The sequence below is a fragment of the Chlamydotis macqueenii genome, chromosome 15 (assembly GCF_036417535.1).
Source record: "Chlamydotis macqueenii isolate bChlMac1 chromosome 15, bChlMac1.mat, whole genome shotgun sequence".
Classification (NCBI taxonomy): Eukaryota; Metazoa; Chordata; class Aves; order Otidiformes; family Otididae; genus Chlamydotis; species Chlamydotis macqueenii.
The window spans coordinates 8,429,874-8,447,128 of NC_141570.1; the positions used below are offsets into that span (position 1 = coordinate 8,429,874).

Sequence of the window (17,255 nt, forward strand, 5' to 3'; positions counted from 1 at the left end):
AAGTTTCTGAAATGATACGTTTTTATTTGGGGATATAGGACGTTCTAAGTCATTTCAGGGTGACTTCTGCTCCATATGTAGTCTACATGGTCCTTAGTAATTATGAGGTTGGAAGAGAGATTAAAGAATCCTATATATATGTAACAGGGAGGATGAGGGGGGAAACAGAATGAGAAATATTATTCAAAAATGACCAGTTTGCCTCCTGTCCAGAATGCCTCAGGTCCAATGACCAGATACATAAGGATATCCAATAGAAGCCTTCAGTCCCTCTTTCAGGTCAGACTTGTCCACCTCACACGACTGCCTACAGTAGTTGTGACACAAAACAGTCTATTTTGTTAACAAAAAAAATTCCTCACTGATTTCTAAAACAGTGTTGTCAAATTTTTAGCATTAAGCTATTTAGCATTTAGCAACCATGGGTGAATTCTAAAATTCCAGGCCCCTAGAAAGTACAGAGATGAGAATAAGGCAAAATAGAGATGCATATTTCCAATTAAGACTATCTGCACAAGGTGAAAGATAGATATGAGTAAATAATCTCTCTATCACATCAAAGCAGAACTAGAAATTATCCAAACATTCCATAGAAAAAAGAAAAATCACAGAAAATTCTTTTTCTTCCTCATCTGGATTTCATCAAGAGCACCCAGAAATAAGAACTTCTAGTATGCTGGCCAAATAAGGCATAAAAGGAGAAACATTACCAAGACAATTGTTACAGAACAAATAGGACCAACATAGAGACAGACGTGTAACAGACAGACTCATAACTTTAACACTAGTAATGGGTCTAGACAAGCCCTTACAATTTTGCAACTGATTTAATTGTCCACCTTACTCAGGAAGGAATATCTTTTTACCAATGTTGAAACTTCATTTAAATGATCATGCATACAGTTAGCCTAGCGATTCTCTTACATTTCCACTATGATGATGGTACAATGTTCTTTCAATCGCACTTTGGCTGGTTTATAAAACTTGCTGCACTTTGGAGAATGTCTAACAAAATGTCTCCTTTACTGGTTTTCTCTTTAATTTGCTCTTACAATGGATAGCCAATACATAATATACAAAAGTTCACTTGTCAAAATACCAGATTAATCATATAATTTTTTTTCTATATTGTGAACACTAAAAACTTCTACCTCTGATACTTCAAAATACATATGAAAATAAAAAGATACATACATCTGCTATTCTATCAATAAGCGAGCCACCAATTCTTCTTTTAAAAGTCTGTTTGATGCTCTTAAGTAGGTCCTTAGCCTTCTGAGATTCCTCAAGCAGGAGATGAACATCACTGCTATCAAAATTCTGTACATATAAAATCAAAGGGAGAAAAATAAGTTAACTACTACTCAAATACCAGCCAAAACCAGCTTGCTTTCTTTGATTTGCATACCTCCATATAAGACTGCTTGGCATAGTAGAATTGAGTGTAAATATATCTAATGCACTGCATATAAGTTATTACTTTATTATTTTGAATCAGTCTACAGTAAGCCACTGCTTTCATCCTATTCATCAGCTTTAAGTCAGTGAACAATATCTTCAAAATTTATTGTGCTTTTAGGAAAGCATTTTCAGCAGCTCAAAGAATTAACCACAGGTTTATTGACCACATCCTCAGTACTTCTATGAGAGAGACCTCCAGCATCATATCTTGCTATAAACTTCTACTCAGATGGTAATTAGTTTATCTTCTTAAAGTGAAGAATCACCAAAAAGAGAGAAAAATGCTTTGCCTCTCTAGCTGCCACCTACCTCTCCATCTGAGGAGTAGCAATGATAACGGCCTCTGACAGCTTCTGCAAAGTTCTTTAGAACTTCCTATGTATATAAACAGGAAGAAAAATAGTTACTTTGATTTGGTAGTCTCTTGATAACACAGGTTGTTGGTATTCGATTCTCAATTAGAGAGCGAAAACTAATCTTTGAGGCACATGCCATGAGAAAGCCAAAGTAATTATGTTTCCATTGTTTTCTTACCAGTCTTATTTTAAAGTTGCTGAAAAACTAACTCAGTAAAGAAATTTACAAAATAGGCAATACAGGTCAAGTTCATTCACCTTGTGTTAAAATGCCAGTCACTTTCTCTTCCTTTGAAGGCAGCCTTGTGCTAGTCAGATCAAAGGTATATTACCAAAGTTTACAAGTATAAATGTTAAGTTATGCTTCCCCTGCCCACAATTACCTCTTAAATCCTTTGCTGCTTTTTTCACCTCTCCCATCTCCTTCTCTCCTACCATCTACCACTGCAATCCTTTTCCCCACGATTGCAACACCCTTACTGCATCCAATCTTCTCTTCAAACCAGGATTTCAACTGTGTCCTCCCTGCCACTTAAGTCGCTACATGCCTTAGGGAAAAGCTTAAACAAGTAATCAACACCTAAAACCAAGTTGCTATGCAGAAGTTAATCAAAAGTAACTGCTTATCCTTCTGTCCTCCTCCTCCTTCAGGCAGTCACTGCTAGAATCCAAACTACTGCTCATGACCAACATTAACTCGAGCAGGGCTGCTAGGTCTTCCACTGACACTATTCCATACAAAAATATTCCTAACTCAGAGAATGTCATACTTGTATGATCTCACTCCCAAGTCCTTGCCTTTCTCCTACGATCCCTCTCCCTACCCACATGTCCTTACTGCAATATCACTTACCTGAAGTCTATTTTTCTGCTTTCCCCTGCAAAAGAGCCCTAGAGTATTCTCTGTAAACACACAGGATGATTATCTGGAAATAATTGCTTCCTTTCAGCGGCCAAGCCTGTTAATACCACTTGGGTGCTACTTCTGGCTTTGGTATGAACCAAGATGAATGCTCCAAGCAAATTTTTTCATGTGTGCAAATCTGCTCTAAAGAAAATACAACTCTAGATCAAGAACTCATTAATGAGCAGGTTAGCTTCCCCACAAGTTTATGAGAGAAGACATTGCAGCTGAATAGAAAACAAATGACAGGACACTTAAGGAAGTATTACCAAGATTACTTACAAGTGAAGTAGGATTGCTGCAATCATATGTAACAACATGAGTCTGCAGTTTTCTCCCCAGCATACACTGCTGAGCATAGTCAGACAATATTTCCAAAGACTGATCAGGGCTGATATAAATAAGTAAATAAGGAAAAAAATATATTAACAATGGTAGTAATCAAATGGGGGAAAAAGGTCATATTGAAGAAGACAGGGAAGAAAACTAAGTGGGAAAGAAATAGTAAATCATAGGAATGTAATCTAGCCATTTAGTATAACTTGACCTCCCCTACCTCTTTCAACAATTACTAAGGTGCCACCACTGGGGTTTGGTTCTGTCCCAAAAACCTGAGTGATAATAAAATCAATAAGATGCTATTCAGGTTCATAATGGCTTGTGGATGAAGTGTTCTAAATTACTCCTTGCTAGCCCTGGAAGCTAAAAATCAGGAATTGTGGTTTTGTCCCCTGTGACAAACTGCAGTAGAAAAGTTTTCATCTGTACTGAAGGATGTCCATTATCTTCCAAAGGTACCACAGAAAGTAAAACTTTCAAATAATAACAATAGAACTGCAGAATTTAAGTCCATAATTTATCTAATCTCAGCCTGGTTTCATTTATTTTATCAGAAATTTTAAGTTTTCCATCAGCACCACTAAGATCGTAGAAGGAAGACCAACTTTGAATACTTAATACTATTATTACAGCAAAATCAAGCTCATCATCTAACATTCCCACAGCTAGGGACCCTTTCAGTGACACTCTTAATGATGCTGAAGGATTTTTATTGATGAAGAGAGCTAGCAGACTCTCAGTGGATAACTGCAGTAACTGATCTGCAAAGGAAAAATGTAGCTTTGTATTAGAACAGAGAAGACTTCTAAACAGTAAAAAAGGGAAGAAATAAAGGAATTCAGTGGTATGAACTAAAAATACAGAAACCCTTGGATCTTAATTTTGCTATTTATTTTTGCATCAAGTTCAGATTCTTGAGCCAATTCTGTATCCAATTTAACGTTGGTCATTAGGACAGATAACAAATTTACCAGCTTCCTATAATAAGAACCAGAGAATTCAATTCTTTCACTGGAAGGACATGTTTTAAGGCTTTCAGCAAATTGCAGCCTTGACCAGGCTCCAGCTGTTGTATCCACTGTCTCGCTTCATGTAGCCTATGGGGGGAAAAAGGAATATGTACACTCAGTCTGCAGGTGCTAAGTAAGACAGATCATGAAGATTACTACAAACCACAGGAGTTGCTAAGATATTTCATGCATGAAAACTACCTTGACTGACTGTTCTTGAAATCACTGACTGCGCTTAAAATTCACTGCTTTTTTCCCCCTCTTACAAATCACTGCAGACACAAGATGAAAAACACTATTTATTATCTACAAGACATTGCTTTAATTAAATGGAGACCTTCCTTGAAACACGTCTATTTTCCAGAGAAATGAACTTACTTACACATCAACACTGATGTTTTTTGGACTTTCCCACAGAGGTGAAATTTCTGTACTGAAGGAGAGGCAGTACAATTGCTTCTTACGACATAGCTGTTCATCTATTAAGGACTAATAAAGGAAAAGATTGTTATTGCATTACTATCCATGCTGCTTCTAGTAGGGTTATTATATAAAAGAATAAAAATAGTTATTTCCTAAAAATAGTTTACAGCAATATTTTCAGCTACTACAGAGAAAAGCTTCCAAGAAAAAGTCATACAGATTCAAATACTTGGTATGTACAGAAACAAAACCTGCAAACCTATGGTAATCCAGGCAATTTGTTAATGGGGCAAGAGGCGGGGAATCCTTGTTATACTGGTATCAGTTTTTCTCTTCAGCTGATGAGCACATGAAACAATACACTGATCTAGGGGCACATTCACCCACCAAGCAATTACTAAAAAAATTTAAATACAGATTCATGGATAGGGCTAAACAATAGTTCAGGTACTAAGGCTAAGCAAACCAGATCACATGGAAATTGAGTTTTCTTGAAGGAGTTTTATTTAAAAATGCACAAATGAAAAACGTAGATAATATAAAGTGATGTTAAACAATTCCTGAATGCAGAAAATGAAATGTACAAAGATTCAAAATTCGATAGTAAACCAGCTACATTTTATCTTCCTTCCTTACTACAAAAGTTTTATAAAAATAAAAGAGCACAGTAAAGGTCAAGTTTCTCTTGGGACTTCAGGAAGTGACTAGCTCACTCAGGTTCTGATCAGAATTGTGAAGTGCGCCTCGTTGGGCCAAAACATAAAGGCATAAGGAAACTATACTTACTATAAATAGCTCTATATATAACTTGGTTCTAGCTCTTACTGTTCTTTCTATTAGGCAAGTTTACTCCATAAAGTATGCTGGTACAAGAACTGAGACATTTCCAGATATGAATAAGGAAAGTATTATTATTATGGTACGTAGTGGAGTTTGTTTGGATCTAGACATTAACAAAGACTACACTTTCAAAGACATTTAAAACATACTTTTCTACAACAGGAAGCTTCTATTGTATTGTGTATTACAAATTTAAGCATTTTTTTCTGCTTAGTTCCTGGTGTGTAATTATACAAAAGCTTTATTAGTATGTAATAATCGCCAAAGTCTGCTTTAATATTACTTACCAAGAGGTCCTTCTGAAAATCCAGAGGTCTAGGTCCATAACTCATATGAGACACACCAACCACAAGTCCAACTTTGGTTCCTTCTATAAGGCCAAATACCTTAAAAGTCATTGTAAAACTAAGCTTATCTGAAGTTTAAAAATGTTACTGTTTATTCTGTACACCACCATTTAAAAATAAAATATTAGGTATTTATTTTCACTTTAAGCTTTTTAGCATAAAGATGAGACAGTGACAAAGCCAAGAGAGAAAAAAAAAAAAAAAAAAAAAAAAAGAGGACTAGTGGCTCAAAGTTTATCATTACCAGTGAATCACAGAATCATAGAAGACAATCTATTCATTATTTGAGAGGACAAAAAATAACTTTGTCTATACCATCTCCTTCATCAAGCAACTTCGTGGAAGCCAGGTTTTGGAATACTGCTTGTTTCTCTGTCCCCTTTGTCCCCTTCCCATTCCTTAGCTGTGCAAGAGAGCGCACAATGGACTACAAGCCAGCTCCACTCCTTTCGGAGGTGAAGTGTAGCATTGTCTGCCCCCTTTTAAATGGTGCTGAGAGGTCCTGATGATTAAGATTGCTAACAGAGAGAAAAAGGCTAAATCTAGAAAGCAGAAAATGACACACCAATGAATGATCAAGAAAAACAATACACTGTCAAGGTAAGTATCACGGCACATGATATGTAACTCACGGTAAATAATGAATACATAAGCTTTCCGGAAGCCACTTTTCACTAGTATTAAAAAGTTAATTTATTTTTTAATGCTGTATACAGTCCCATTCTAAAAATATACTGCAAAGTTAAAGTTACCTTTCTGCTGTCCTGCAACAGCCACTGAATTCGCTCCTGATAAAGCTCAGTGACTCTGACCAAAGGCATAGCACACATTTAGCTAAGGCATTCTCTTGCATTGTATATCAATGTAGCATTCAATGACTTGTCTTCATCACATCCTTTTTCTCACAGGTGCAAAACCACCTTTTAAAACCACTGTTTTCAGTGTTCTCACACAACTGGTGGCTGCAGGGTTAACCACTTAAATACTTCTTCCCCTAAAAACGTTTGACTGATTAGATATGTAGCTATCTGAAAAACTGGGGCACTGAAATGTTTTCTAATCAATTGCTGGCTTATTCTCCTCAGAGAAAGGAGTGGGATATTCACTGTGTGTATGTGTGAGTAACAGAAGCTCAGGCAAAACCGAGTTTAGTTCATCACACAAGTTATTTTCAGGAGATTTATCTAATTTAAACACTATTGTAGCAATTGTACGGTATTGCTTAAGACACTCACGAAATATAACCTTGTGATTGATTGTGAAAACCCAATCATTCATGAGCTGCCTTTTTAAAATGAGCTAACTGCTTCAGTTCAAAACCAAGTTAATAGGGCATCTTCATTAAAAAACCTCAGCTGTAATGACGTATAATTATCACTTACTCTAAATCTCAGCAGAAAGGATTTAATGCTGAGATACTCAGAAGTTCCCAGAGACAACAAATTAAGACTTAAGACAGTACCTGTAATCATGGGGGATGGGGATATAGACTCAGCGACACATCAAAATCATAACCAAGATGGATACTTACTCAGAAAGTCTGGACTCAAAATCGTTAACAGTCTCTTCTGCAAACTCTATTTCTTCAACATTGCTTCCTGAATTCCTGGAACACTATGCGTAATTAGCATCAGAGATCCACACAAGTTAGGACTGACTAAATAAAGGGCAGTGTTGTACTTACAAAATAATATTGCCTTCATTTACCAGATGCTCTAATGTTAATTGCAAGGATTCTAAACTGTAGTTTCTTAGCCATTCTTTTGTGGTTTGCACCTTTTTAGACTGGGTTTTCTTCATTTCTACTCTATAAATCAAAAAAGAAAAAAAAATAAGTGCAGTATGAGAAATTAAATATGCTGTTCAAATGTGACAAAGTCCTAAGGATAGCTGCTGGTAGGCAGTGCACATCCAAGAACAACATAATCTTAGGTACTGGCATACTCTTTTGGATGTAGGATGCAAAGGAAAACAAGGTTTCAGAATACCCCCAGACTGTGAGCTAAAAGAAGGGGAAGGAGAGCTTAGTTTGGAGAAGATAGGAAGGAAGACAAGAAATAGGAGAGTTTATAAAAGAAATATCCCTGTGATTTACCAGAGGGGAAGAAAAATTAAGCATCTCCAAAACCTGCTTCACAGAGTTTGAAGGGGTATATATTCTCTTTTACTTTTCTAAAGAAAAACGCAGGATCAACAGTAGGTCTACCATTGTGTTTTGCTCTATTTGTTCACTCTGATTCATCTCTGAGAGAAACTATATGTAGTTTCATGACTTTAGTGATTGTATCTATCAAATTGTCTGTGTATATATGCAAATATATGTAAGGAAATGTATCAATTTTCTATTCCCCATCCTGTATTCATACAAGTATGTGTTACTTCTCATAATATTCCTGTATTGTCATAGTCTTTACAAGTTTTTCTGTAGGAACTGTTGTATATTTTGGCATGTTTACAGATTCTATTTGATATATGATAAATGTTTTGAAGGGACACAGTACATAGTTTATACAAGCTACAGTAATTTACTCTGTATCTACTTATGAAGTCACAACAATATTTTGTAACAGTACCCTTACCCAACTTTTTCCAAAACCTGATCGTTGTCCAACAACTGAGCCATACTCCTGATGTGTGCATCCATTATATAAGCAGGCTTCGCCTTGTAAAAAAAAAAAAAAAAAACCCAAAAAGACAAAGTATTAGAGTAAAAAGCTTAAATCCCCAGTAATATACACTATTTAAAAAAAAAAGGTATTAATATTGTCAGCAACTTACATGATAATTACATTGCATGTGGGACAACAGTAAATTAAAAAAACAGCTGCAAAGAGAAGTCACAATTATCCAACTACAGAAAACACATTTAGGAACTACCCTGCAAAAGCTATTTGTTAAGGGATTTTATGCAGTTAATTATATGTACGCACAGCTGCTGGGAGACTATCTACACAGCTCAACCAGAAAAAAAAAAAAAAAGATTAACCAAAGCAAAACCCAGCGCTCTACGGGCGAGTGCGAGCCGCGGCGGGAGCAAGGGGGTGGCAGCCATAGACAGCCGGGCTGCCAGACGCGGAGACAGAGGCGTGTGGGTGAGCTGCCCCTGGGGTTTAGGCAATAAAACCAGAGCAAAACCGACCATGAAATCCTGCTTTGCACTTCTCCGGGCTCCCCGCCTCACTCCGTTCCCAGCCTCCCGCGCCCTCTCCCTCACCAGTGGGTGTCGGAGCAGCCCTCTCCCCGCGCCGTCCCGTCCCCCGAGACTCTCCTCACGGGAAAAAGGCCCCTCTGCTCCCCCGACCCCTGAGACTCACCTCACCGGGTAAAGGCTCCTCCGTTCCCCGTCCCCGCTCCCTCCCCAGCCCGGCCACATTCCGAAAGCCCAGCCTGCTACCGCACCGGTGACAGGGACCCCACCCCAAGCCCCCTCAGCACGGTCAGGCCAAGGCACTTCCCGGCTCTCACCCGCCCCTTCCCGGCCGCGTTACGGCGTTGCCGGTGGAGACCGGCCGGCCCCACGGCGGGAGGAGCCGGCGCCGCTTCCCGCCGCCTGAGGGCGGTGGTGGGCGGGAAGCGCGCGCGGGGTCCCCGCGAGGCGACGGGGCGACACCTGCCGGTTCCAGTCAGCGCAGCCGGGGCCAGTCGCTTTAGTAGACAATTTATTTTGATAAACTTGCTCAATAACAAAAATACAAGTGAAGAAAATTATGTTCATTTTATACAGTTTGTATTAACATTTGTTCGGAAATCATTAATTGAAAAATGTTCTAACCAATTAGAAAACAATCCGCAGTAAAGGTCAGGGCGGGGAACGCAGTCGGTCAGACCTCGAGCAGCGAGCGACGCCCAGGCAGGACAACCCGCCCGCAGACACCATTTCCTTCATTATTTTCATCCTTCACAAAGGTTTTAAAGGACAGCTTTCATATTTTTGTGTGTGTGTTGGGGCAAACAGTACCCTACAGTTGTGTTCTGAAGTGGTTAAACAACAGCTCTGAAACACAGGCGTGACAGGAGGGCCTGGATGGGGGCTCGGGAGGTGCTGCACACGACCAGTGTCTCTGGAGAAACTGGTATCACTCGCCAGCAAGATTAACAATGGAAAACGATGTTAAATGGTTAGACTGCTGCGTTCAGGGAAGCACACCCTCCTCAGATTTGAGACAAACTGCTTCCAGGCAATTATTTCAGCTGAGCTCAATGACAAGATTTACAGAAATTAACTAATTTTCCTTTTGAAGGCAATTTAAATTTCTGATCTTACATTTTGTTAGCCAAATAAACGACAAAGTGTGCACAAATCGCATTATGATGTGACATCAAACCTTTGGGGGAATTTTGAAGCAAAATACTAAAGAAGAATCCCTAGTGATGCATGAAATGAGCTGTCCTTCAAAAAGTTAAACATAATGGCTGACAGAATCAGAAAAGTTTATGTAAACACTCAACACAAATATGGGATTACCTTTGGAGAAGATTCATATGGAAACATTTACTTTTCATGAACTGAAAAAGTCTACAGATGTTTAGGCATGTTCAATACGAACTTCCTGTAGTTTAAACCAAAACCTTGTGCAAATAAAACTGATAAATAGTGTTCAGCAGATTTTACAGTGATGCTCTTAGGTATGAAAAGAATGCACACAACTTTAAAACAAAAGTAACAGACAGAAGTTTGACAAATGATTGCACCATAAAACAGTGTTTTATATACAGTTTACAAGATATGATTCTCTGCTATAAATTAATACTGTACTATATAGTACTTAGTGACCTTATTAAAAGCAACTGTTGACAGCTGTCTCTTCAATTACTGAGTGGGGTATTTTTAAATGCAGATCGTTGCATCTGTTTCTGGACTTAAAATGCTCAAATATTTAATCAAACAATCTGCTAGTTAAATCTCTGCTATAATTTAATAATTCATAGCAATAGCATTGGTAGATCAAATAAATTTCCAGCCAGCCAGCCACAGTCTGGGTATGCTCCAAGATAAGTGTTTGTATTTTTTTATTAAGGGATGATCCATTTAATCTAAGCCTAAATCCACTGTATAAATGATGTTACTATAACTGAAATAAGTAAGCTGGGGGGCAAAAATCTTAGCAGCTGAGAAATTCTCCCCCCACCCTGTATTCCAGTTACAAAAATCTCCTAGAACTATTTACAAGAGTGACATTTCTGAAAAAAATAGGAGCTTTTTTTTTTTTAACATTATTTATGATCTAAGTTTTAGTGAGCATTTCGGCTTAGGATACAGCAGTGATAACACCAAATATTTAGATACATATACAGCACCTGAACCCTGCATTTCATCTCCACCAACATCACTGTGGACCTCAGAGTACCCATGCAGATGAAGGCTTAAATTAGGAACCAAATCATATTCAAACCATTACTTACAAGTAAGTGCCTGGCTGTATTTACAGATTAGTATAGTTTAGAAAAATTTAGTGTTCTATAAACACCCCTTTCTACCTGTGAGTGAGCTGACTGGAAAAAAAAGTCACTTACAGACAATTAATACTTAATTTAGCAAACAACCTTGTTGTATTAAAATACCTTGGAGGGGGAGAGGGAAGAGGTGGTGGAGGAGGAGGACAGGGACCCACTAGGGTCTGAATGGCACACAGTTTAAAAGAATTGTGCAAATTGTCTTATTTTCAAACACTGTGATTCTTTTGGAAACTGCTGATTATATTTTAACAACCACCTCATTCTAAAACACATTAACATTTCAGGAAAATGTTTAATAATGCAGTTCTTCCAATAAGCTCAATGAAACGGCTCTTGAAACATACAATTTTTTTTTGTTTTCATAATGAATCTCAGGTAAACCACATATTAACTGGAAAATAAATACTGATAGTGCAGGCAGGTTTCCTGGGACATTCAGTTGTACTTTCTGCACGGTTAGATTGAGCAGTGAATTATAACATCTATGGATGCAAAAGTTTATCCTTAAGTTGAAAAATAAAACTACCTTTAGTGAGGAATGTTTACGCCAAATTTAGGTGGCCCTTAAATCCACATTTAAAATAGTAACTTTAGTAAACAAGGCATACATTATTTAAACAATTATATTGCTTTTTATTTTGTAAAGATGAATTAATACTCAATTGAAAATAAGTTAATCCATCTTTGCAGTGGAACAGTGTTTGTGTTACTTTAAACATTGCATTTTACGTGTGCTAGAGAAATGCTTACCTATGGTAAAACGCTGTGCTTGAACATGTATGAATGCTAATGTAACAATGCAGTAGAAAAAGAGACTTTCTGTACAACAGTTGCTAATAATTTAAATAGTGTCAGTTTCCCAAAATTAGGATTTTAACTTTAAGGTATGACATGATATCACCTTCTACCCTCATATACAAATAAATTACCATAAAAAGAATTTTAGCTTAACTTAAAATTGCACCTAGAAAGGCATGGGACCGTTTGTACCTATTACAAAAACTGTTAAAATCAAGGGCTGCTACAAAGAATGAGGTAAACTGAAGACTCTCAGCTATGTGGCCTTCAGAGAAATGGCTTTTTTCTATTGAGTTCTAGTTTTGCACACCACAGTGTTTTGCTAGCAAAGCGTTCTGAGTTCTTTTCCAGGAACCATTTGTGTGTATATACATATATACACATATATGTGTATACACACACACACACATACACACACACTGTATACTGCATCAGCAAAATATATATATATTTATATATATATTTATATAAATATAAGGAAGAAATCCCCCTCTAAAATGTTCCTTAGTGATTTTCTAGAGCTTCTGGGGGAGGAGGGGATGTATGTCTTCTTGCTGTTACATACATTTAGAGAACATGTTTTGATCTATTGGCTTCTTGGTGCAGTAATGCAAGATTGATCCACATTGGTGCCAAAGGCTTTGCTCATCAGAAGGAAGATGTAAAATACTAATCTCCTAAACAGCGAGGCCAGCCTCACTTGAATTCCTCTGCAACCCTCTGGTCTACCACAAAGTTCATAAATACTTTGACTTCCAAATCGTTACACATTAAAAACAGGAACAGTACAGTAACACGGGGCATTATGCTTCTCAGTGTAAAGCATTCTTCATGAGTTCCTATCACAGTGCAGACCTGACTGCATTTAATATGCTCAGGAGATTAGTCAACGTTGTCTGTATTTGGTTACGGGAAAGGCTCTCCTTTTTTTCATCCAAAGTGCATAGTGAGAACAAGTCAAAGCATTCCTCTTTTCAGTACGTGTTTGACAGTCTGATCTAGGCATCCTCCTGAGAATGCAATTCTGATGTCTTGCTCTTTCCAAAATAAAGTCCTGCAGTTCAGACATTCGTCAGCCAGGTAAACAAACTTTGCCAGCAAATAGAAGTCCCACTATTGTGAAGAATATGGATAAGACAAACAGTACATACGAAGACCCAACCACTGTGTTATTGGGTAATTTATATGGTTGACCTCCAACTTCATTGATGTAAAATCCTATTGGAAATATTAGGGCTGCCATACAGAATAGAATCACTGCAAAGAAAAGAGAAAAGAAAAAATGGTCACTGCTGTGTTAAAATAAAAATATTTACCAGCTCATAGGGCAGTCCAGAAAAACAAGCAAAGTATTCTGACCAAACTGAAGAGGTGAGATATTCTAGTACATAACTTGCTTGAAATGACTGAGTAGACTTTATCTTGTTTTTAAAATATCCCTCAGCTACTCCCAAGAAAGACTAAAAGACCCCCATTTGGACTGTCATTTCAGCCCTGCTCACTAGATCATGAACCGCCTTTACAGAATAAAAATTTGGTGGACGTACTTCTACTACCATCCACAAGTTTAGTCACAAAGTTGATTACTTCCCCAGTTATTTTAGAGTCATTTTTCTCCAAAGTGAAGATAAACTAACATTCAACATTGAAGAAACTCCTTTCCTATTGAGTTGTCTTTTTCCAACTGTAGTTGCCCTCTCCCATTCTTCCAAATTCCTTTTCTGTAGAAGTTTTGCTAAAAATAGAAAACACACAGATGGTCATTACAGTTTATTTTAAAGATACCAGTTTCCTAAAGTTATATGACCGTTTCCTTAAGTAATGAAATTCCTTAAGATTTTCCATTAGAATACAAATAAAGTTTTCTGATTCAGTTTAATCTAAGCTTCTTGGTGAAAAACTTCAAAATTCAGACTCCCTGAACAAAGAGAACCAAGCAATGAGGCCTTTTATTTCGCCCGAACAGTTACACTTATGTACATGATTCGTGCTTACAACTGGCTGCGGGGATGTACAAAAAAAAAATCCCAGAACTCTCATTAAAGCCAGGCATTAGAATTACATTATGGCTTTCACAGGCCTTCAAGTATCAATAGTGGCCAACATTCCTCACTGCACATTTCAGTACTCTGATCAAATCCAGGAGAAAACATCCAGTTTTGCAATCTTTCCCAGATGACAACTTCAGTGTTCCTGTAACATACCTTTGGGTAAGTAACCCTGTTTAGTATGAACAGAGCAATAGACAGGGCGCTACTGTCTCGATCAAGGGAATAACTTCCAACTATGGCTCCTCTAAGAGGCAAGACATTCTTCACAACAGAAATGATTAGCTTTTGAATTGGTTTGATTGCATATATGAAAATATACAATTAGATGTTTTTATCAGCATTAGAATAAACCAGAATTTTATCTGATTCTACCAGTTGAGTCAACTATTAGTGCTTTACTCTTAGTTCACTTCTATGTATTTCAGCTTTGTTTCAAATATTATTTATCGTGAATGGAACATGGCATCCCAACACCTATTCAACCAAATCTAAATTCTGTCTGAGGGGAGAGATATCCCACCAACCCTGCAAAGCCACATACCACCACCTCCTAACATGACGCACAGCTAACAGCAAAGCCTCTCCTAGTTCTCAGTCTACCTGTAAACCTAGCCACAGAAAAAAGAAAATTCAAGCCAAGTTACAATGGTCCTGACTGAATAAAGTACATTACATGCTAGTTTTTTCAGTTTTTTCTCGGTAACACAAGACTGTTGGTTTTTGTTTGTTAGTGAGGGACACGTGCTGTCCTTGCCTCCTCTTTCTCTCCACCGCTAAGAGACAGAACAAACTCTGGGGATGCTGTTCCCTGCTTGAGCTTCCCCGCATGTCAAACAAGCAACAGTAAAAACCACTGGCGACAGTAACAGCCATCACCTTAATCACGGGTTCCAGTGCAAGTCAGCAGTCCTGCAGCTGCTTTTGTTTCCAAAGGCACATAAAACAAATTCAGCAGCTCGCTTGTCTCCTTGGGCCTTACCAGGACAAAGTTTGTGGTCTTTCCAAATGAGGAAATGATGGGCTGGAGCAGCCTCGATGTTTTTTAATGTAACTTCACTACTAAATACACGTGCTCCAGTTTATCCAGCTAGAGTGCTACACGCCCATACTAAAAACTTTTTTCTTTATAGACTCCATTTTTCCCCTAGGTGAATAGTTTATCACATATTTTGTATCTTAATGCTCAAAGCTTATGATTTGCATAGTACAAGTGTCAGCTTTGAGGAAAAAACACTCACATTCTATAGAAGAGACTAATTATGGGCATGATGAATCTGAATTCAACTGTCCAAACAGGATTTGGGCATAAACAAAAAAGGACGATTTCATAAGCCATGATCCACATCAGAGCATCAGCTGCTCCTTGCTCTCCGAAACACACGGAGCCGCTTACCCATCACCCGGAGCCGCGGGCAGCCCGCCCGGGACCAGCCCGCCCGGGACCAGCCCGCCCGGGACCAGCCCGCCCGGGACCAGCCCGCCCGGGACCAGCCCGCCCGGGACCAGCCCGCCCCGCAGCTGGGCAGCAGAGCCGGGAAAACCCCCGCGTTCCACCAGGGGGCGCTCCTGTCCCGCCGCTAACGTCCGCCCTGCGGCGGGAGAAAGCGCGCGAACAGAACACCCGGACACGGCGCGGTCAGCGCGCTCCCGCGCAGCGGTAGCTCCTCAGGCCAGCCAGCGAAACCAGGCCACCACCCACCAGACCTTAAACATTAATCTAGAAGGCCGTAATCTACACGGTTATTGGTCCACCTAATTCCACATGCTACGTAATCTAATCCTCAAAGAATGTTTCCCTTTTTTAAATTGTATCTTGGCCAACAGCTGGTCCATCCAGGAGAGAACGCTTGGGCAGGTGTTTCGTGAGCAGATCTGTGTAAGCACAGAACAGCTCTATACTTGAGTGCTCCAGAAAACAGTGCTTGGTTGGGATATGTAAGGCAACATACAATTAGTAACAGTTTGCACAATGTTCTGAGGATGTCACATTATCATAACTCAGCACGCTTCCTATTACATCCCGTTTGTCCCCAACAATCATTCCAGTAATTTACAAAACTTCTATTATATTTTAAAAATAACACACGTATAGGAAATAGCTTTCAGATTCTGAAAACACAACCTCCACTTTCCAGATTAAATCTCCTTTATTACATTCAAGAACTACACAGCTGGAAAAGTTCTGATGGCTCATGGATATGGTTGAAGAATAGATCTCTACCCCTCCCTCCTAACCCACTGTTCTTTGACCTGTGTTGTACATACATGCGCCAATGCTCCTAGGTCTGAGGTCTGCTAGCGGCGCTGTACTGCCAAGTGAGTGTGAGCCCAGTGTCTCCTTGGGTTCCTGCTTGAGGACAGAAAGGTGCAGGTATCTCAAATCTCCCTCAGTTCACAGCAGGAGAATAAACAAACTCTGCACGTGCAGCCAGCAGAATGCTGACGCGCATACACATTTCAAACATTTATTACAGAAGTAACCAGCCATCTTTTCTCTTCCAAATAACAGTGCGCATATTCTCCTGTGAGGGTGTCCAAGCAATTTTTCTTAGTGTAGTCTAAATTTTTAGTCTACTGTAAGAGCAAATGAAAAACAGATTCATCAAAGTCTCTGTCAGATTAGGAAGCCTGAATTATGGCAAAATTTTGAGAAGTCATTAAGAAAAGATTGCATGATAAATTTATTTTAAAAAAGAAGAAACTAAGGAGAAAATTCAGACATGGATTTTCATGCTCAGCTAACTTAGTATGCAATTCTTTTAGAAGGTTTGTAAGCTAGAGGATAGGAATTTCTCATACAAGCTGTCACCTAAATCTAACTCTCCATATCTGTTAGTATGAACTTAGTGAATTTCCAGCAACATCTCCAGCAACCCATAAAGAACTCTCCCTCAAGGGTACTTGCTTATGATTTCAAATTCTTCCTTGGTTAGGAAAATTTGCAGAAAAGACATTTAATCACTACAATTTCTATTAACAAAAATATTTAGGTAACAAAGCACAATAATTTCTAGTCTGCTTCTGAATGATGGCTGTCAAAAAAAAGATCTAGCTCCTTTAATTCTTTAGCTTGAAATGGTTTTGAGCATCGAATGACAACTTCAAAAAAATCCACGATAGAGCATATTAAAAGAAGGAAAAACCTATGGTGTAGTCTTTAGAGAGCTCATTGTAGTACCTGCTTACCTCTTTAGAGATGCATAACATGGAAAGCAGCACCAGGTGCAAATCTCCAATAACTCAAGTAGCACTTTATTCACCGGGAACAC

General features: G+C 38.6%; 2 protein-coding genes across 2 annotated transcripts in view; both read right to left on the minus strand.

The window, feature by feature from the left end:
• VWA3A (von Willebrand factor A domain containing 3A) overlaps nucleotides 1–9,022 on the minus strand; it is a 31,397-nt gene extending 22,375 nt beyond the window's left edge. Inside the window, exons 1-11 of the mRNA XM_086759859.1 lie at nucleotides 8,995–9,022; nucleotides 8,260–8,342; nucleotides 7,365–7,487; nucleotides 7,212–7,286; nucleotides 6,433–6,487; nucleotides 5,621–5,719; nucleotides 4,453–4,559; nucleotides 4,032–4,157; nucleotides 3,004–3,112; nucleotides 1,771–1,836; nucleotides 1,195–1,320 (exon numbers count right to left, since the gene is read on the minus strand). Of these exons, the coding sequence (XP_086615985.1) occupies nucleotides 1,195–1,320; nucleotides 1,771–1,836; nucleotides 3,004–3,112; nucleotides 4,032–4,157; nucleotides 4,453–4,559; nucleotides 5,621–5,719; nucleotides 6,433–6,487; nucleotides 7,212–7,286; nucleotides 7,365–7,487; nucleotides 8,260–8,324 (951 nt within the window). The 5' untranslated portion in view covers nucleotides 8,325–8,342; nucleotides 8,995–9,022. The remainder of the gene's footprint in view (nucleotides 1–1,194; nucleotides 1,321–1,770; nucleotides 1,837–3,003; nucleotides 3,113–4,031; nucleotides 4,158–4,452; nucleotides 4,560–5,620; nucleotides 5,720–6,432; nucleotides 6,488–7,211; nucleotides 7,287–7,364; nucleotides 7,488–8,259; nucleotides 8,343–8,994) is intronic.
• A 300-nt stretch (nucleotides 9,023–9,322) lies between these two features.
• Nucleotides 9,323–17,255, minus strand: part of MOSMO (modulator of smoothened) — a 33,379-nt gene continuing 25,446 nt past the window's right edge. The window contains exon 3 of the mRNA XM_086760200.1: nucleotides 9,323–13,192. Within this exon, the coding sequence (XP_086616326.1) occupies nucleotides 13,008–13,192 (185 nt within the window). The 3' untranslated portion in view covers nucleotides 9,323–13,007. The remainder of the gene's footprint in view (nucleotides 13,193–17,255) is intronic.